The sequence below is a fragment of the Phascolarctos cinereus genome, unplaced genomic scaffold, assembly GCF_003287225.1.
Source record: "Phascolarctos cinereus isolate Bilbo 61053 unplaced genomic scaffold, phaCin_HiC Scaffold_4;HRSCAF=312, whole genome shotgun sequence".
Classification (NCBI taxonomy): Eukaryota; Metazoa; Chordata; class Mammalia; order Diprotodontia; family Phascolarctidae; genus Phascolarctos; species Phascolarctos cinereus.
The window spans coordinates 157685961-157708619 of NW_027555847.1; the positions used below are offsets into that span (position 1 = coordinate 157685961).

A 22659-nucleotide genomic window follows, 5' to 3' on the forward strand; every position below is an offset into this window, starting at 1 on the left:
CCTGGTTTCTCCTCAACCAAACCCTACTTTTCCTCCAGATGTCAGCTACCATCCCTCCAAATCCTAGCCTTTTTCCCTGGTGACATTTTTGCTGCAAGATTTTCTACTGCTGTAGGATTTCCTCTTATAATTAGGTTGAAGATTTCCTCTTTCTACACTGAACCCCCATCTTCTGCCTCCACATTGAACTATGCATAAATTAACTACCACCATCACTCCAAGTGTCTGCAGGTTCTTGTCCCAACTTGATTTGGTACCTCATGAGACAGGTGGCTTTCTGTCATCAGGAAGTTTTGCACTGATCCTCGATGGCACTTCTAGGCAAAATGCAACCCTCAACCAAAGTGTCTTTGGAAATTAAAGAAACAGATCAGCATTCCAGAATATTATTAACAATTTTATGACACCTCATTTGCTTAGTTATACAGCTCTCTGTCATTTACTCTTCTAAGTACTGCAGGGGAATGATTTCAGGTGATCCAAGCAGTCAAGAGTAGAGCTAAGATTAGAACTCCAAACCAACCCCTAATCCTTTTTTCTTTCTTGCCTTTGGAGCCATAATGCCCCTGCAGCCCCTGCCAGTACTAGTGCTATTCACTTGATCTGCAGCTCTTTCCTTTTCCTTAGAACAACCTCAACCTGCTTCTCACAGAAGAAGAGATGTACAGCCTCATGGAGAACTTCCAGCAGTGCAAAATTATTCCCGGTGAGGACTGCCAAGTGGCTTCCAGAGGTTGGGAAGGACACTGGACAGGTTCTCCCAGAAGTGAAGCCGTGGATGTATAACTTAGCTAGCCCTCCTACCACACTTTTTTAATTGAAGTATAGTGGGGTTTCCTGTCATATCAGGAAAATAATCTGTGGTCTTTGGGGGGATAATAGGGAACAGATAAGTTTTTTTCAGAGGTCCCTGCAAGTCTATGAATTTCCTTTTTGAATTTCTGACCCCCAAATAAGTGGCTTCTCCAAACACCTCCAGGCCTGAGGGTTAGTATTCCTTGATGGAAAAGAGAGAGACTTGTAGAGACTTGTAAGTGGTTGCAGCCAGTGTTCAGGACCAAAGCATAATATTTAGAAGTGGGAGGGAACAAGGGTGCCAGTTGAGGATAAATGATGAGCTGGGTCTAGAACTTGGTAAGTGTATACGAGGCACTAGTGACCCTGAAGGCATTTTTCTTCTTACAGATTGTTCCTTGACACTGGAGGACTTCCTGCGCTACCACCATCAGGCAGCAAGGCGAGGAGGAAGTGAAAGGGCACTTAGTGAAGAGCAGGAAGAGAGGGCAGCTCAACAATTTGCTGCCCTTGACCCTGAGCGCAGGGGCCATGTTGAGTGGCCTGACTTCTTGTCGCATGAGTCCCTCCAGCTACTACAGAAACTTCGTCCACAGGTGTGGCAGTGCTGGCTGACCCTGGGACATTAGATTGGGAGACTGGAGGTTAAGGAGGCAAGAAAGCAATAGTTCTTGAACTATTTGTAGCAATGACTTGAGAGAAACAAGAACATAAGAATCATTAGGAGTGAAGATGGGATTTAGGGCTTTTTGTAGTGACTAATATAACCAAATGTCCAGTGTACCCTAATTAGATGGGGAAAGGAATTGAGGGAGTGAGATCATGGAGGTTAATTTACTTTTGGTTACACTAAAAACCTCAGGACTCCAAAATATATAGAACCTGGAGACCTTAGGATTGTGGGATTTATCACTGGAAAGGCCTTAGATGTCATCTAGGCCAACCACCTCATTTTACAGGTGAGGAATCTGAGACCCAGACTGCTTAGGACTTGTTCAAGGTCATATAGATCATAAGTAGCAAAGGTGAGATTTGGAAAGCCCTACTTTCAGCAGAAAGTGTCTATAGTAATCTTTGATTCCCATATCCTTCTTCCTTAAGAATTCTCTGTTAAGGCTACTGACGGTTAAGGAACGGGAACGTGCTCGAACAGCCTTCCTAGCCCGAGGCATTGGGGGCTACATCAGTGAGACTGAATGCCGTTGTGCCCAACACACCTGGTTCCGAAAACGACCCTTGGAGGCATCATCTTGCAATGTTAGGTATGCTTTATTTTCATCCTTACTTTCCCTCTCAAAATCCATACCAACCTTCCCAAAATCTCTTTTGATATCCCAGTAATTATCTAATCACTTCTTATCATTTGTAACCAATCCAGGAAAGCACCTCAACTCCTTTACTACTCTCTGCCACCATCCCACAAATACAAAGAATAGAGTTATTCCTAGAGTCCAGGGCAGTCATTGCTAAGAGCTACCAGAAGTCAGAGGATAATATGCATCAACTCATAGGGGCTCTGGGATAGGACCAAACCCCTTGATCTTGTCCATCCCAACCACATGTCCCTGTGCCACACAGTATCAGCCATGTGGGACCCATGTCAGAAAACAGCCCAGCCAGCAACAGCAGTGCCAGGAGCCCAGAGAAACCTTTGCAGACAGCTGAACAGGAGGAACCCAGGTGAGATATCCTTAAAGGTGTCACCCCATCCTTGACAAAAGCCATCATTTCTACACTCCACAGAGTACCATCATTTTCATTGATTGACCTTAGTCCTTCACATATGAGACGATATAGGCCCACTACTCTGGCCAAGAAGAAAACCTGCTCCCCAGGAATTGAGGTCTTGACAAACTCATGAGGTCTCCTGGAGTATTGTCACAATTAGAGCATACCACGTACCAGGCTCTGTACTACAAAAAGAGGCAAAAGACAGTCCCTCCTTTTATGGGGGAGACAGCATGCAAACAGATATATACAAATCAAGCTATATAAAGAATAAATAGGAAATAACAAAGGAAAGGCACTAGAATTTAAGAGGGGTTGGGGAAGCCTTCCAGTAAAAGATGGAGTTTTAGTTGTGACTTAAACAAAGCCAGAGAAGTCAGAAGGCAGAGATGAGAAGGAAGAATATTCCAGGCACAGGGAACAGCAGAGAAAATGCTTAGAGCCAAGAGATAGAGGGTCTTTTTCATGGAACAGCTAGGAGTCTAGTGTCGCTGGATCAAAGTACTTAGGTGGGGAAAAGGGGTGTGTAAGGTATAAGAAGACTGGAAAGGTAAGGGGAGCTAGGTTTTGAAGGGCTTTGAATGCCAAAGAGAGCATTTTGTATTTGTTACTGAAGGCAATAGGGAGCCACTGGAGTTTGAGTGACATGTTAGGGGAGGTGATATGATCAGACTTAAGCTTTAGGAAAATCACTTAGTTGCTGGGAGGATGAATTAGAGTGGGAAGTATTTGGGTCAAGTAGACCCACCAGCAGGTTATTGCAAGCATGAGGTGATGAGGGCCTGCACCAGAGTTGGTATTGTCAGAGAAGGGGCCATATTTGAGAGATGTTACATGGGGGAAATCCACAGGCCTTGGAAACAGACTAGACATGGGGGATAAGAGAGAGTGAGAAGTCCAGGATAACTCCTAGGTTGGCAGCCTGAGGGCCTGGGAGGATAGTGTTTCCCTCTACAGTAATAAGGAAGATTAGGAGGGAGGGTGTGGAGGAAAGATAATGAGTTCCATTTTGGATTTTTTTGAGTTTAACATCTCTGCTAGATATCCAGTTTAAGTTGTCTGAAAAGTTGTTGGAAATGGGAGACTGGAAGTCAGTAGAGAATTTGGGCAGAATAGGTAGATTTGAGAATCATCAGCATGGAGATGGTAATGAAATCCATGAGAGCTGATGAGTTCACCAAGTGAAGTAATAAAGAGGGAGAAGAAAAGAGGAGACAGACCCTGAGGGACACCTATGGTTAGAGGGCATGATCTGGAAGAGAATCAGGAGCAGTCATTTAAATAGGAGGAGGACCAAGAGAGAGTAGTGTCCCAAAAACCTAGAGAAAAAAAATATCCAGAAGAAGAGAGTGATCAAGTGTGTCAAAGGCTTCAGAGATGTCAAGGAGATCATTGGTAACCGGAAAAAAGAAGTTTTGGTGGAATAAGATCAGAAGCCAGATTGTAAGAGGTTAAGAATGGAGTGAGAGGAGACAAAGTTGGAGGCACCTCTTGTAGACAGCATTTTCAAGGAGTTTAGCCACAAAAGGCAGAAGAGAAATAGGATGAGAGCAGGGGTTCAAGGATCAAGTGAAGGTTTTTTTCAGGATGAGGGAAACATGGGCAGGTTTGTAGGCAGTAGGGAATAAACCAGTAGACATATTGAACAACAGAGGAGGAAATCTTTGGGAGGAGATGGATGGAATGGGATCTCTTGAACAAGCAGAGGGGTTAGCCTTTGTAAGGAATAAGGCCACTTCATGATGTGAGATAGGGGTAAAGGAGGGGAGAGTGGCAGAAGGCACCAGACCAGTAGGAGATGAGGAAGAGGGAGTTCATGGTAAATGCCCTCAATTTTTTCTGTAATATATAAGTTAAGGTTCTCAGCCTTGAGGGTGGGGAGATGGTGGGTGAGGAGGGATGAAAAGGTTTGGAAGAGCCACTGTGGAGAATGAGATAGTAAGTTGATAAGGGAGGTATAGCAGAATTGCCTAGCCACAGTGAGGGCTCAGTTGAGGTTGTGTGTCATAAATTTGTAGTGGACTAGTAAGAATGGTTTTATGATTTTCGCCATCTTTGTTCAATAGTTCACATGTAGGAGCAAAGGCAGCCAATGATGGCATAGGATTCTTGTCACAACTGTTAGCTCTTCACCCAGCTGTAGCCACTTCATTCATGTTCATCTAAGCTCACACTCCAGCCTATAATAATTGAATTGTCTCATCCTTTCAGTGTCATGAGACATGCTTCACCTTCTGTTTTTTCACTCACACTGTAGGTCTGTGGATTGGCCCACCTTCCTGAAGGAGAATGTCATCTACATCCTTGCTGCTCGCCCCCAACAGTGCTGCCATTCACTTGAAACCCCTAGGGTAGGGTCTCTAGAAGTAGAGCTAGCCCCTACCCAGCCATGGCTGGGGCAATGGGGGCTCATCTCCTTCCCCAGCACCTGACACTGAAAAAGACTGGGAGAGGGGAGACCTCCAGCATCTTTGTTCCTGAGCTTTGCCACAGGGGATCTAGATAACATCTCCTTTCATAGAAAGGGGAGCAAGCACATTGCCTAAGGGAGAGGTTCTGGGAGAAGAGGCAATATTCACTCTACCCCTCAACAGCTCTGTCTGTTGCTAGCAAAAAAAAAAAAGTTCCCTCCCCCACTGTTCCTTCCTCATCTCAACCGGTGTCACTAATGGGGTAACTCAAGATTCTTTATCCCTCCAAACTTCCAGAAGTTTGGTTTCTAATTGGTTGAGAAGGGACCAGACTTCATTGATGTCCTGGGTCATCATAGCTGAAGGAGGCCTTAGTGATCACCTAGTCCAGCTCTCTGTTTTAAAGATGGGGAGAATGAGGCCCAGAGAAGTTTTGACTTGCCTAAGGTCACACCAGGAGTGAGCAGCAGAACCAGAAGTGAAAGCCAGACCTCATGACTCCTAGTCCTGTCCCTGTACAAAAACACCCCAGATTTGTCTGGGGGTGAGGCAGGGGTGAGGGGTAGTGCCTACTCCTTCCACAGTTAGCCAGACTTGGTTTCTGATTGACCAGAAAGGGACCATAGTCCCTTACATCCAGAATTTTTTTGCTGAGGTAAAAGCAGCCTACCACACCTATCCTTTACTAACCTGTAAACTACTGAGTAGAGACAGGAAAACTAAATCCTCCCCAGAATTCCAGTAACTTTGGCTGAAATAAATCTCATCCAAAGTCAGTTGAATTCTGATTAGCTTTACAAATGAAACTGGTAACCTTAGATGAGGCTGTACCTAAGATGTCACTGTATTGGAAGTGAACAAAGTGGATTCCAGTTCTGGCTTCTTGGAACCAAAGGCCTGATTTGGTGGACAGTATAGAAAACTAGCCCCACTTACAGTTCAGAGGACCCTACTAGGTATTATTCACATTCTGCTCTCTCAATCTCAACCAGTTCCTATAGACAAAATAATTAATATCATCATTGTGGAGAATAAAGAAGTCTTCCTTAGCATCTCTAGGAAGGAAAAAGGGATTCTTCTAGATAATTAGTACTGCAGGTGATCTTCCATTCCACTTCTAGAATATGAGACATACTGGGAGAGAAGAGGTTTTAGAATTCAAAGAGGACTTGGGGCTACCCTGTCTTCTGAGGAACAAAGCTTTTCCTAGGGTTTGGGGGCTAATGGAGTAGGCAATGACTCAGAGAGAGGAAGGTAGCCCCACCTCTCACTGTCACCAAGACAAAAGTCTTATGATTGGCCTTCCCACATATTCCCATTAGGCTAGGTATTACCATTTTGTGACTTCTTTTCCCCTTCAGATCTGCTCTGGATGTTATATTTTGTCAGTATAGAATTGGGGTCAGCATGAGGGGCTATGTAGTATGGATTGCCTGAATGTATCCCCCTGGGGTCCAGTGAGATAGAGGAAGGTGCATGGTGTACATGTCTAGTACTCCTTTGACTTCAAAATCTGGCCTGGCTTAGGAAAGCTGCTGTGCATAGTCCTTAGTGAACTAAGGTACAGATAAGAGCCTTAGACAGCCACTGAAGACACTATGGCTTGTCCCTATGCCCCAGCATTGTGCATGCTGGTCTTTAGGGAGAGCAAAAATGAAAGGAATCTTCTTCATCTTCCCAAATTGCTCTCTATAGCTGTTAAATAAGGAAACTCCAACTCTTATTCAATGCCTTAGTTTCTCTGCCTGTAAAATTTGGAGAGGAATGAGCTCTGTCATATGAAAGCCAAGTTTTCCCTAGAAGTTCCTTTGCAACCTCCTATCAATCAAATGGAGAAATAGGATCCAGTGTTTTTGATGGACTTTGAGATCCTCAGCATCATTGACAATGAGCTGAGCTCAGAATTGAACACGAGGAGGAGAATGGGCTGGATTGCCTTTGTGAAACTGCACAGTGCTTTTAATGACTCCAAATTTCTCATTAAAACAAAGGCTCATCTTTTTTAATCTTCTTCTTCCAATGGTATCTGTTGTGTGGCTTCAAGTCATGGGATACCACAGTCTCTGAAGAATTAAAATTATCTGAAAGGCAATAGAGTGGCATAGGGTGGGCATGAGTAAAGTGCAACGTGTAAGCAACCAAGAAAAACAGTATAATAAAGGATATCATCAGATGTATGATTAGAAAAGAAGATGGATTTGTCATGGCCACTGCAAAGACAAGAACTCAGTTGGCATTCATGTAATATCAAAAGAACCAGAAGTCTTCCCTTGTAGAGGATTTATGGGAAAATATGGATGAGAAGTGCACAAGACTAGAGGGCGTGAATAGGTTTCTGCCTGAATTATTGGAGAGAGTATCCACATTGATAAGATCATAGATCCAGTGAAATACTGAGATTCTCAAAGGAATGTCAGTACATGCAATGGAGTCATGGAAATTTGTGGTCCACAAAACTAAGGAATCAACTTGGAGAAATAATGAAAGTTGTTTGAGTATTTAAACCTGAATTCAACCCAAGATCAGAGTGGGACCACTTTTATGGTTCTGAGAGTTTCACAAGCTACTTGCAGAGGTTCCTCTACTGAGCTCAAAATATTGACTGATGCTAAAGGTTATGGTCATTCCCACTGAAAAAGGAAAAAGTAAGCCGCCTTCTCTCATTCATGATGGCATCAAGGACATTGCATTCCATCATAAGCTCTTGTCCCAAGAAGTACTGTACTCTTTCTCACTGCATGTCAAGTCAGAGGCCTAGGGGATCCCTTGAGAATAGTCTTCTCAAAGAACTGGCTTCCACAAGGTAAATCCAGGAGGCACACACTTTATGCTTCAAGAAATTGAGGGATCTCATCTTCTGCACTCAAGCAACTTAATGGCCTTCATTAACTACCAGGATTATGATTCTAGGCTCTTGTTCACTTATCCTGCTTAGATGAAAATTGATGCCAAAAAAAGTTGCTCCCTGGCCATAGTCCTATGTCTTCAGTGTGTGAGAAAAACTATGTGAGAGAGACCTTACAAGGCAGGCACATCCTCGGGCCATCTAAGCAGAACTAGGTATCTGGGGTGCCTAACTATTGCTCCTTTCACTTGGTGTTCAGGTGAGGCTTTAGGTGAGTTCCTCTTCCCCTTCTCATGGGGAATATGGGAAGGCCTTATATGGAAGGCCTTTTCCCTCTGAGTAGGGGGGTTAAGGTACAGAAGAATATCATAGAAGTGGATCCTTATTTGGGAACCAGATTCCCTATATTGGAAGGAAACTTGAAATATTCATCCTTCTTGCCTCTAGGCAGGACTAGGCAGTGGATAGCTCTACCATTTTTCATAAACACATGTCATTAGCTAGTGAGGGAGATTGCAAAGTAATTACCTTAATAATTCAGTGTTCAAGATCCTTGGTCATAAATTCTGTTCAGCCTAAGTCTTGTGTTCTACAATTTGTTTCTTCCTGGTGTCTCACTGGGGAGTTGTATAATAAACTGTCCCTTTCCTTCTGTAAAAATTCTTGGAATATTCAAACACTCCAATATATTCTTAACAAAATCATCCCCATTTAATTTAACTTTTCCTCGTAGGTCATCCTAAGACCTTTCAGTTATATTAGTCTAAATTCTCTCAAGACTCAACATAGATATCTTCCCCTAGTAAAGGACCTCACTTTCTTCTCATTGGCTTCAGCAATAAGATCCTAACACCTCTCCTTTTTCCTTCTGAGGGGAGGCATTTATTATACATCAAATCTCTTTGGAGAAGACTGCTTCCCCTAAAATTGCTCATCACCCATCAAGCTGCCTCTTTAAAACCGGATTAAAATTGTGCAGTCCCCGCCACTATGTTGTATGGGAATGCCTGCCACAAAGAAGCAGCTGCTGCCACTCACAGTGAGGTATTACACTTTTGAGCCATTCCTCTTTCCCCTGTGGCCTTCTTGCCTGCCTATTTTCCTTTAACATTGAGGAACAGGTTCCAGATAGTTATCTAGACACACTTAAAGCTAATCCTGGGTTCTTGAGTAATATAAATATATGAGATTCGAGGAGAAAGAGGCTTCATCCCCTAGACACCAAAATCACACTCAAGGGTTCATCTCTATTTTGATTCCAGCTCCACACAAAAGTATTTTGCCAGTGGAAATGATGAGCACACACACAAACACACACAAATACACTGCCTTCTCCCCCTACCCAATGTCACTGTGACTGAAGGTAGTGAATGATATCTGTTCAGATCCACTAGCCTTGCTAAGCTCCTGACATCCAAGCTTTGAGGGCATCTGAATGGAATGGCAAAAGGCCTGGAACCTTTTATCCTTTGTAGGAGTGACCACTATGAAACCCTACTCACCCTAAGCCCTTGCTTTTTTTATAATTGGAAGCACAGCACAGTCTGTACTGCCTACTGGGATGTACTACCTTATAAAAGGAGGTCTCACTTGGGAAACCCCTGGAATCTCCAGGCAGTTAAAGTCAGACCTGCTATGATCATCCCAGCACCAGTGTGAATGAACTGGGATGTCAGAACCTTAGCCAGCAAGGAGAGATGGAAGCTTAGTAGGAATTGATTAGGACAGCAACAGGCACTAGGAGTCCCCTTCATCCTCAGGACAGAAGCACCATAGCAGGTGGCTCAGGAATGCTAATGCTTTCTCCACCCAGAATTCTTAGTGGAGGACTGTGACCCTGCAAAACCAAAATGTGCTCTTCAGCTGGTGGCTTGTAATGTGAAGTATGCAGATACTGCAGTTAAGAGGCTGAGCAGTCCTAACTCTAGAATTGCAGGAGACACCATCAGCCAGCACGAAGCCACAGCCAGAGCCACTTGCTGCCTGGCTTACAGTTGAATCAATCAGCTGCTGCCTTTTGCATGCCATTTACTCTGTAATCACTTAGGATCTCTGAGCTTCTGAGGAGTAAGTACATTATTGTGTGCTTGCTGCATCTCAGTGAACTGAGAGTTTCTCATCATCAGATGTTCATGACAGTTCAGCCCCTTGGGAACAGTGTCCTACATTTGATCCAGCCATACCATTATCATTCTTTTCCCCCCTGGTAGCCCCTGGATTGAGCCATGGTTCTTAAAGAAAGAAAAATGAAGACCAGAGTCACCCCCTCTGTGCCATATTTCTTTCATGATCCAATGTGGCTGAAGAATGTCATTCTTCCCCTGTGCTTTTTGGAGTGGATCCTATTGTCTGATGCAGGTATATATTACTGGGCAGTCTTCTGTTTCATATTGGGGGATGTATGCTTCAACCTGGTAGGGAGTTGGAACTGGCCTTAAGTGGTCACTTACCACCACAACTCTCTAAAGTTCTATAACCCTTGGCATTGGGTTGGCATACCCTTTCACAGGTAATAGCACTGGGGCACAGAAAACAAAAGGAACTTTTCAAGATTCCTAAAGCAAAGATATGGTTGAGGATAGAACTGAGGTGTCCTGGGTCCCAGTTATGGGAGCTTGGCCACAATGCCTGAAGAGGTATTATCCTTGTGTCCCCTGTGATCCTTTTCTGAAGAACACTGAAGACATATTCTAAGAGTACTTGGGCAGCAGTGGGTTCCACTTATCCCTTCTTCCTCCACATTCTCACTGTTAGTAGATGGCATGCCCTTTTTAAAAGAATCTGCCCAAGCCCTGTACTTGCCTTTCTGCAAACTAACTTGGACATTGAGGGGTAAGATCCCCAACTTCTGTTTTTCCTTTGACTATAGTTGCATGTTTCTTCTACCCATGCCCAGCCCTCGTGGGCAATGCAGCCAAATGGAGCTGGTGCTCCCAAAGTCTGGGCACACACAGGATATCCTAATAAAGAAATCTTGACACTACTACCTCCATGTGTGGTGTTTATGGGAAGGTGGGAGTGTGGTAATTCCAGGGCCAGCTAAAAAGACCTCAAAGAACTTAAGTACTCCTTGTCAAGGATTAGGCAGTGTGTAAGTTTTCCAGACATGTGCTACAGGTCCCATGTCTGTGCCATGGATGCTCATGTTCTCAGGACCTTGGCCTACACTTGTCCCTTTGAGTTGGGGGTGGTAAAAAAAAATAGTCTTCAGAAAGTCACTGAAGAGGAAGCTAAGGAGCACTGGGCCTTTCCAAGGGAATCACAGAGCCTGACTTAGCTCCAGGACATTTCTGGTCTTAATCTTCCTGAGAACTAAGCAGGAACAAGACTTTTAAGGACTAGAAAGGGAAAATGGAATTTCCATTAGAAGTGGTCTAACCACCCTATCTATAGACACACACACACACACACACACACAATATATATATATATATATATATATATATATATATATATATATCCTAATAACCTGGAATCACAAAGGCTGGACTTTTCTCCAGGTTGGAAGGATGGAACAGAGCACACAAAGGTCCTAACTTAACCTCAAAGATTTTTTATTCTCAGAGTTCTCATCCTATGCTCTCTGAATCTGGTCAAGCAACCTCCATCTCTGATCACTCATGGACCAACACTGTTACTTAGTTACCATTTAAACTTTTCCTAAGTAGTAAGGCAACAAGGTGGACACACACACACACACACACACACTGAGTGGGGTTTATGCTCTCCTAGCTTTTCAGACCTAGCTAGATCCCCAAGCCCATCTCCCAAACCTCATCCCACTACATCCTGTCTAGGTAACCTCTGTCCTGAACTTGGTTTTATAAGAAAAGGCCTAAGGCTTACAATGAAACACTTAGGGTCAGGGGTGTAGCGGGATAGGCAATAGAGGAAGAGAAATTCAGGACAAAGGATATGACTGGATTTCTGTTGCCAGAGGGGGTACATACAACTGAATCTCAACCAAGAAGAATCAAATGCCAGAGCCTCGGTCCTTCAGACCATGGTAAGCAAAGGAAGTGGATCAGGAATGATATTTCAGAGAAGCCACCCCCATGGATTTGGCAATCAACTGTCCTCTGCTTCACACCTAGTTGATGTGTCTTGAGCTCCCATCATTTTCACAACAGGATAGCTTCTTGAGGCACCCAAAGACCACAAGTTTTATAGGAAGGGTCTTGGTTCTTCCTTAGCTATGTATGATTGATTTTTCTTCTCTGATGTCACAGTAAAGGAGACACTAGGAATTGCTTCTAGAATTATATGGGGAAAGCAAGAATAGGAGATAAAATTTACTAGAAAAGACGGGTGTCCAGAGCAGAGGCAACATGTTCCAGGTAAGCCTTATGGGTCTCAGGCCAGAAAAGGGGTTTTTTTTTTATTTACTACACCTCTTTATTGCAAAAGAAGGGGTCAGGTTAAAGGGCCATTGTCCCAAACTCATCAGGGGGATCAATAGCATTTAATAGAGCTGTTCAACACTTCCATTCCCAACCAAAACAAAACAAAACACAAAAATGGATTTTTGTTTACATTAACAATCAGAACAATACATTTTCTTCCTACCAGCTGATTCTCTGCTTTTGAAAGTCCCAATGGGAGAGCCAAGATGGAAGAATAAAAGCAGAGACTCATGTGAGCTCTACCCCAAACCCCTCTAAATACCTTTAAATAATGATTCTAAACAAATTCAAGAGCAGTAGAACCCACAAAAAGATAAAAACATTTTTCCAGCCCAAGACAACTTAGAAAGGGGGCAGGAAGGGTCTGCTGCACCAGGGTGATAGAGGAGTGCAGTCCAGTGCACACCACACTAGTGCAGACCTGGCCCCAGCAATCCAGGAACAAGCCTCAGGGGTGACAGAATCAGTGGCAGCAGTGGCAGTTTCTATACCTCTCAGCCCAGAGTTGCCAAAGACAACTCAGAGGGTAAGCAGAAAAGGTCTGTTGCACTGGGTGAGAGTGGAGCACAGTCCAGTGCAGGCCTGCACCAGCACGGCCACAGTGCCAGCAAACCAGCAGCAGGCCTTGGGAGCCACTGAACTAGTAGTGGCAGTGGCCGCTTCTGGAGCTCTCAATTCACAGATGGTAAGGGAGGTCAAACAACTGGTCAGAAGGAGATTACAGGGGTCTCTTTGCTGGCACTAGAGCAGGACTGTGTTGCTTTGTCCATACTCAGATCTTACTGGCACACCAGAGTCTGTGGCCATAGTGGAGCAAGGACTTTCCTCAAAGTTCCAGGGCAGAAAAAAGTGGTTGTGGTTGCTCACAGACCAAAACACAGGCTAGGAAAGTAATAAACACCTCTCCTTATATCATACCACCCTGGAAGAACTGAAAATTTACAGCTCCCTAGGTGTATCTCTGAAAACAGCTACACAAAACCCCTTAAGCTTGGGACAGTGCACTTTCCACCCTGGAAGCAGAGCCCTACTTTAACAAAGAGTTAAAAGTCAAGTAATAGGACTAATGGGAGATACGCTTAATATGAATGTATAAACAGAACCTATATCAGATTGCATGCTATCTTGGGGAGGGAGAAGGAGAGGGAGGAGGAGAAAATTTTAAACTCAAAATCTTATGGAAATGAATGTTGAAAACTAAAAATAAATTAATGAATTATTTTTTTAAGTCAAGTAATAGGCTGGGAAAATGAGCAAACAGCAGAAAAAAAATCTGATTGTAGAAAGTCACCATGGGATCAAAACATACACTCAGAAAAAGATAACAAAGTCAAAGCTCCTACATCCAAAGCCTTCAAGAAAAATATAAATTGGTCTCAGGCCATGGAAGACCTCAAAAAGGATTTTGAAAATTAAGTAAGAGAGGTAGAGGAAAAATTGGGAAGAGAAATGAGAGTGATGCAAGAAAATCATAAAAAAAAATGAGTCAACAGCTTGGTGAAGGAGATACACACACACACACACACACACACACACACACACACACACACACAAATACTGAAGAAAATAATACCTTAGAAAACAGATTAGGCCAAATGGTAAAAGAGGTACAAAAGGCCAATGAGGAGAAGAATACCTTAAAAAGAATTGCCCAGGGACAGCTAGATGGTGCAGTGGATAGAGCTCTGGCCTTGGAGTCAGGAGGACCTGAGTTCAAATCCAGCCTCAGACACTTGATACGTACTAGCTATATGACTCTGGGCAAGTCATTTAACCTCTATTGCCTCACCAAAAAAAGAAAAAGAAAAGAAAAGAATTGCCCAAATGGAAAGAGGCACAAAAATTCACTGAAAAAAAAAATAAACTCCCTAAAAAGTAGAATTGGCCAAGTGGAAAAGGAGGCACAAAAGCTCACTGAAGAAAATAATTCCTTAAAAATTAGAATTGAGCAAATGGAAGCTAATGATTTTAATAGAAATCAAGAAATAATAAAACAAAATGAAAAGAATGAAAAAATAGAAGATAATGTGAAATAGCTCATTGTAAAAACAACTGACCTAGAAAATAGATCCAGGAGAGATAATTTTAAAATGGTTAGACTATCTGAAATCCATGATCAAAAAAAAAAAAAGCCTAGACATCATCTTTCAAGAAATTATCAAGGAAAACTGCCCTGATATTCTAGAACCAGAGGGTAAAATATAAATGGAAAGAATCTACCAATTACCTACTGAAAGTAATGATGAAAACTCTCAGGAATATAATAGCCAAATTCCAGAGCTCCCAGGTCAAGGAGAAAATATTACAAGTAGCCAGAAAGAAACAATTCAAATATTGTAGGGCCCCAATCAGGATAACACAAGATTTAGCAGCTTCTATTTTAAAAAATTGGAGGGCTTGGAATATAGTCTGGTGGGCAAAGGAACCAGGATTACAACCAAGAATCACCTACCCAGCAAAATGAGTATAATCCTTCAGGGGGGAAATGGAAATTCAATGAAACAGAGGACTTTCAAGTATTCTTGAAGAAAAGACCAGGGCTGAATAGAAAATTTGACTTTCAAATACAAGACTCAAGAGAAACATAAAAAGGTAAATCATAAGGGATTTAATAAGGTTAAACTGTTTATATTCCTACATGGGAAGATGATACTTGTAACATAAGAATTTTCTCATTATTAGGGCAAGTAAGAGTATATATATAAACAGAGGGCATGGGTGTGAGTTGAATACAAAGGAATGATATCTAAAAAATAAAATTAAAGGGTGAGAGAGGAATATACTGGGAGAAAGGGAAAGGGAGAGGTAGAATGGGATAAATTACCTTACATAAAAGAGGCAAGAAAAAGCTTTTACAGTGGAGGGGAAGAGGGGGAGTGAGTGAACCTTACTCTCATTAAAATTGGCTCAAAGAGGGAATACCATATACACTCAAGTGTGTATAGAAATCTATTTTACCCTACAGGAAAGTAGGAGGGGAAGGGAATAAGAGAAGGGGGAGTGATAGAAGGAAGGGCAGATTGAGGGAGGGGGTGGTCAGAAGCAAAACAGTTGAGAAGGGACAGGGTGAAAGGAGAGAGAGTATAGAATAAACAGGGCAGGGGAAATAGAATGGAGGGAATTACAGTTAGCAAGAGTAACTGGGGAAAAACATTTAAACAAGTTTCTATGATAAAGGCCTCATTTCTCAAACATAGAGTCAACTGAGTCAAATTTATAAAAATAAGAGCCATTCCCCAATTGATAAATGACATAAGCAGTTTCCAGATGAAGTAATCAAAGCTATCTATAGCCATATGAAAAAATGCTCTGAATCACTATTGATTGGAGAAATGCAAGTTAAAATATTGAGTTACTACATCATACCTATTAGATTGGTTAACAGGATAGAAAACAGAAATTACAAATGGTAGAGGGGAAATATGAAAAATGAGAACATCAATGCACTGTTGGTGGAATTATGAACTGATTCAACCATTCTGTAGAGCAATTTGGAGCTGTTCCCAAGGGGCTTTAGGGCCATGCATGCCCTTTGACCTGGCAGTACCACTGCTGGGTCTGTATCCCAAAAGAGATAATGAACAAAAAGGAAAGGGACCTATATGTACAAAAATATTTATAACAGCTCTTTTCTGGGGGCAGAGAATTGAAAATTGGGGGGATGCCCATCAATTGGGGAATGGCTCAATAAATTGTGGTGTGTTATTGTGATGGAATGCTATTGTGCTGTGGGAAACAATGATCGGGATACTCTAGGAGGAACCTGGAGAGACTTGTATGAGCTGATGCAAAGTGAAATGTACTATGTACAAAGTAATACCAATATTCTAAGATTATCAGCTGTGAATGACTTAGCTAGTCTCAGCAGTACAATCATTCAAGACAATTCTGAGGGACTTATGATGAAAAATGCTGTCCATCTCCAGAGAGAGAACTGATGGTGTCTGAATGCAGATTGAAGCAAACTTGTTTCACTTTATTTTTCTTGAGGGTATTTTTTAGTCTGTTTTCTTTCACAACATGACTGTTATGGAAATGTTTTTCATGACTACACATATATAACCTATGTCAAATTGCTTGCCTTCTCAATGCCGGGGGTGGGGGGTGGGGGGGTGGAGCGGTGGGAAAGAAAGAAGGGTGAGAATTTGGAATTCAAAGTTTTAAAAATGAATGTGAAAAGTTGTTTTTCCATGTAACTGGGGGAAAATAAAATATTAAATGAAAAAGTCATCTTCACTCTATTATTCCACTTTTTTCTTAATCTTCAAAATAATCCACAGCCTGGCTTTAGACCTTATTAGGCTCCTGAAACTACTCTCTCCACAGTTACCAAAGATTTCTTAACTTTCAAATTTAATAGGCTTTGCTCATTCCTCATCCTGCTCAATCCTTCTGCTGTATTTACCACTGTTATCTATCCTCTCCTCAGTTCTCTCTCCTGTCTAGATTTTCATAACATTGTTCTCTCTTGGTTTTCATCCTATCTGTATGGCTGCTCCTTTTTCTTTTCTTGTTTGTTATTGATATCATACTTCCTAATTGAGGGTATACTCCAAGGTTATATCTGGTACCTTCTTTTCATTTCTTTCTACATGTTCTCTGAATGACCTAATAATTTCCAATAAGTTCAGTTATCAACTCTATGCAGAGTACTCAGAAAGGTACATATCCAAATCCCTGTCTCTCCTGAGCCTGAGTCCTACACCAACAACTACTTGTTGGAGATTTTGAGCTGTATGTCCTTGAAATATCTCAAACTTACTATATCCAAATTAGAACTCATTATCTTTCCTTCAAGAGCCACTCTCTACTAAATTTCCCTATTTTTGTCAAGGGAACTATTATCCCCCTAGCCTTCTAGGTATATAAACTAACTCATTGTTATTCTTAACTCTTTATTATCTCTTTCTCCACCTCACATACCCAGTTACCAAAATTTTCTATTTCTACCTCTCCAATGTTTATTTCATCTAACCCACTTGCTTTACTGATAGTCACAACCTTAATTCATGCCTTTATTGCTTCTTGCCTGGACAATTACATTCACCTCCAAATTAATCTCTCTAACACAGTTATCTCTATCCTACATACAACTTTTAGTGCACTTTACCTTAAGCCACTTCTGATCAGTACCAATTCCCTTTCTCAAGAATCTTCAGTGGCTTTCTATTATCTTTAGGATAAGCTAGAAACACTTTTATGGGAGAAGTGTTTAAAGCTCTTTATTATTTGGCCCCAAATTTTCTTTGTACCCTTATTATATGTTACTGATCTTTCAAAAGTTTTTATTTTTTACTTATTATGCGTATTTCTTCTGTGCATGCTTTTACATGTATTTTTTTTCCATTCCCTAATCGAATGCAATCTCCTTGAATGCAGGGATTTATTTGCTTTTTTCTTTGTGTCCTAAGTACCATGCACAGTGCCTAGCATGCAGCAGGTGCTTAAAATGTTTGTATATTGGTTAACTGATGACTTTCAGATCACTTGAGGTGTTCAAGCAAAAGCCAGATTAACACTTTTTAGAGAGTTTGTACAAGGGATTTCCCCATCACATATAAATTGGATGATGTAAATTTTTAGGTCTCTTCAATTTCTATAATTCCATTATCCTCTTATATATTTATATCATTGACAGAGTGGGTAGTCATTTCATTCTACTACTCCTCTTCAAGAATAAGAGAAGTTACATAAGAGCAATTTGGCAGAATATTTTTCATTGGTTCTGATAGCAGAGTGGGAAATGCAGATTGTGATTTTATTTTTACCAAGACTAAACCTCCAAACCAATTTTGTTTTGCAGAATTGCCTTTTCTATTGAGTGATTTAAAAATATCCAATTATACAATCATTATCATTTAGATATCTACAAATGCCTTATTTGCAATAAACATTTAAAGAGATTTGTTTTGCAGTAGAAATATTTATAAAGTGTCTGTTCCTCTATATTTTTATTTATAAGAAAAAGATCATCTTTATTTTCTAAACAATGCTTAATACATTTTGCAACTGCTAAACTTGACTAGAAATATTTTAATCACCAGGAATATTGAAGCTATGTGTATGTATAACTCAGTTTAACACTATTTTGAATTTTATTATTGTACTTTGGCATTTATTTTGTGATTTAAAACAGATGTTATCATAATATGAAGGAAGGTTAAGCAGGAGTTAAAAAAAGTAATTTGTAAGTTTTAAAGAATTGCACTTAGGAATTATAGCTACTATGTAATCTATATTTTTATTTAGTAGTAGATTTCAATCAAATATTTTCTCACATTCCTCTTAATTTTTGGTATTCTGACACTTGAACTTATTATAAGGTGTCATGAAGAATTTCATTTCTTCTGATAAGTCTTTGGGCTAACTAAAGTTTTGTAAATGTATACTGTTTCATGTTTAAAGTTTGACAGCTAACCTTGGTTTTGCCCTCATATTAATGCCTACTATAAGTTTCAATATAGGGATCAATACTTTTACATAGAACATTATGCTGGCTACATTTTCTCCACCTTACACAGATGAAATATTAACCAGCTTTCAACATGCTACTGTTTTGCCTTAACTTGATCTTTCTTAACAACATTAGCTGGCAGGAAGAAATGGAAACATATCCATTTAAAAGAATATTTCCATCAAATCCCATAGTCTACATCAACTCAGTGTCATTCTTTGTTTCTTTAACATAAATCAAAGAAGAAAGGATATTATTGTAACTTTTTAAAAAGTAAGTAGACCTTTCTCCACAAAGAGTTTTAACTACACAATGTGTTACAGTCTTCCTTGTAGAGGCAGGATGAAACATAAGGAAGTGACTTTGTAAGAGTTTCAATAGTTAATTAAATATTTCAGAGCCATGATTTCAAGTGCATGGATTCTCTGTCCACAGTGGCATATTTCAAACCTCTGACTACCTTAGAAGATAGTTTTATGAGTTGCTGTGGCACAAATGAAAAAAAGAAAGAAAGAAAGAAAGAAAGCCCTTTGTAGCCAACCTTCCGGTTATAGATGAAGTTAGCTCACCTTTAGTATTGGAGGAGAGATACTCAAGCCATCACCAGGGCAATATTTGAAACCTTTTTAGCTTGGTAGCCTTTGTCAACTCTTGCATTCCAGTAGCATATCCTTCAAGAATACAGGATCACATTATTGCTAATATACGGTATTAGAATAGGATTTTAGTGAAGAACAGGTTTCAGTAATCCTCTTTAATGTATTTAAGGTCATTTGTAACTTGCAAACATAAAATAGCTCTCTCATGTATTATCTAGCTACATAGTTTTTCTTGGTTCCAGGTTACCCTAAGAAATATAAGGAGTATCTCTTTGCTCTACTGCCTTTGACTCAAGCCCCCACCAGCTATATTTCCTCCAATTAGTTAGGAAACTAGTGGTTGGCTTCTATTTTATGACAGCATCATTTGGTCTTTACAAAGGGCTATTTAATTTAAAGTATTAGCAAGAACAAAGATATAAACATTTCCCTTGCCACCTCCAGCACATAATCTCCATTCACTCTCTGAGCCCCTAGGGTAAGATTAGGCTCCAAATTGAGTTCAGTTACTACATAGAACTGATGCCACCAAGCTCATCTCTGGGACTGTTGCCAGATAAATCCTTCTTCTGGCCTGGGAAACCTGAAGATCACTACCAAAGATTGTCCTTTGCTCCACTGGGCATTATTGCTGGGATGGCTGCAGCTTGGATTACAACTCCTGAATTCCTATAACTTGCTTTCCCAATCCTGATCAGATCCCAATCCTCACCGTTCATCTGGAAAGGACAAATATGTATAAACAGGCCAAAGAGGACACATGTCTTGGTGCCATTTATTTCTCAGGACTTCATAGATGAAGAAAACTCTGAAGTTTTTTCCTACATAGCATAGTCTCTCATTGGCTTTGTAAGAGTAAAAGAGTCACCTTGTTTGCCCAGATGCAAATAAAGCAAATAAAGAAAAAAGCAGAGATATTCAAAGCTAAAATGCCTTTCATTTTTAATACATTCAAAGCCAATCAGTGAGCTTTCCATTTTTTACATGGCTGAACAACTAGAAGAAGTTATAGAATAATTAAACATGACCCAGTTTCTCTAAGGCACTTTCTTTACCTGCCATCACTATTGTCCCTAGAAGCATCTCTCTAGCATCCTCCATATGGAGAGACACCATATAAGCAATCATATACACTCTATTACAAGGCAAAATTGAAAAGTACTTGTGTTATTTTGAAGAATCATTAATAATCAATAATGTCCAAGGAAGATTTATCTGTTTCCTAGACTATATTTCCTTCTTTCCATTATTCCATATTTGTTATAAAAATGTTTTTTAACCTGTTTCCTATATAGTTTTCACATTTTTTTTCTTGAAACACCGAGATAGCAGTAATTATGAAAACTATCGTACTAGTTAAGTAATAGTAAATTAGATTAATAGACTAGAGTAAACGTATAATTTACAGAAGCAAATAAACATAATAATCTTTTATTTGATAAGTTTAAAGAATTAAGATTTTGGGACAAGAATTCATTATTTGGTAAAAAATTGTTGGGAAAACTGGAAAGCAATATGGCAGAAACTGGGCATAGAATAATATCTTATGCCATTTACCAAGATAAGGTCAAAATGGATACATGACTTAGATATAAAGAGAGATTTTACAAGAAAATTAGAAGAACATGGAATGTATTACTTATTAGACTTATAGTTAGGCAAACAATTTGTGAATAAATAAGAGATAGAGAACAAAGTTAGATGTAAAATGGATTATTTCTATTATACTAAATAGAAAAATTTTTGTACAAATAAGACAAATGTAGCCAAGATCAGAAGGAAACAGAAAATTTTTTTGGGTGGGGGAAGTTTATAGACAGTTTATCATATTTAATATATATATAAAGAACTTTTTTAAATCTATAAGAATATGAGTCATTCCCCAATTGATAAATGGTCAAAGGATATGAACGAGCAGTCTTCCAATGAAGAAATCAAAACAATTTATAGTCATATGAAAAAATGCTCTAAATCATTAATTATTAGAGCAATGCAAATTAACACAAGCTTTTTTTGTTTTCTTTTTAGGCAATGGGGCTAAGTGATACCCAGGGTCACACAGATAGTGAGTGTTATGTGTCTGAGACCAGATTTGAATTCAAGTCCTCCTGACTCCAAGGCCAGAGCTCTATCCACTGAGCCACCTAGCTGCCCCTAAAACAACCTTGATATCATTTTACACCTATCAGATTGGCTAATGATAGAAGGGAAAAGTGACAAACATTGGAGGGGATGTGAAAAAATTAGGACACTAATTCATTGTTGGTGGAATCGTGAACTGATCCAACCATTTTGGAGAGCAATCTGGAATTATGCCCAAAGAGTTATTAAACTACTTATACCCTTTGACCCAGCAATACCACTACTCGTTCTATTTCTGAAGATGATTAGGGGAAAAGGAAAATTACATATATGTTCTAAAGTGATTGTAGCAGCTCTCTTTGTGGCAGCAAAAACTAGAAATTGCAGGGATATCCATCAATTTGGGAATGTCTGAGCAAGTTGTAGTATATGATTGTGATGGAATACTACTATGCTACAAAAAATGATGAGCTCAATGATTTTAGAAAAACATGGAAAGACTTGGACAAAATAATGAAGAGCGAAATAAGCAGAACTAAGAGAACACCATATATAGTAATAGAAATATTGTTTTTAAGAACAACTTTGAGAGAATAAGTTATTTTGACTACTATCAATGCCCAAGTTAATTATAAAGGACATATAAAGTTGCTATCTGCAGCTAGAGAAAGAACTTATAAATAGAAGTATGTATAGAATAGTTTTACATATATACCTATTTGTGTCTCATGGTAGCCATCTCTAGGTTGGGGTGGGGAGAGGGAAGAAAAAAAAGAAATTTACATGATGATTTTGTTGTATATTCAAAAGGAACAGCAAATTGTGCATAGTAGATTTGCAGTTTCATATACAATCATCTTTTTTATTGTACTAAGTTATGGAAATGCTTATTTTAGTCCATAATTTGAAAATATTTTTTTTAATTAGGCAGTTGGGGTTATGTGACTTGCCCAGGGTCACACAGCTAGTAAGTGTCAAGTGTTTGGTCTGAGGCTGTATTTGAACTCAGGTCCTCCTCACTTCAGCACCGGTGCTCTATCCAGTGTGCCACCTAGCTGCCCCAAAAATAAAATTTTAAAAAAGAAACACTGGGGGGTAAAAAGTCCCTACTGCAGATGCTTTGGGGAGCTGTTGTCCATGGTGCTGAAGGCACCCAACAACCCAGCTGAGACTGTCCCACAAATCCTAGATCCTATTTTTTAAGGGTCTAAAACAGTTATTCACATCCCCAGTAGGTCACACCATATTTCAAAGAATGTCATAAAATTATCAAGATAAAACTAAATTTAATTCATTTTGTTATATTTTGTAAATCTATCCCACACTGCACTTTTCAAAATCA

The 22659-nt window shown here is 40.1% G+C and overlaps 1 protein-coding gene across 1 annotated transcript in view; it reads left to right on the forward strand.

The window, feature by feature from the left end:
* The window catches only part of PHF24 (PHD finger protein 24), a 30116-nt gene extending 19351 nt beyond the window's left edge, over positions 1-10765 (forward strand). The window contains 6 exon segments of the mRNA XM_078152702.1: positions 628-706; positions 1186-1391; positions 1897-2057; positions 2374-2475; positions 4781-4838; positions 4840-10765. Coding sequence (XP_078008828.1) covers positions 628-706; positions 1186-1391; positions 1897-2057; positions 2374-2475; positions 4781-4838; positions 4840-4878 — 645 coding nt within the window. The 3' untranslated portion in view covers positions 4879-10765.
* Positions 10766-22659: the final 11894 nt, after the last annotated feature.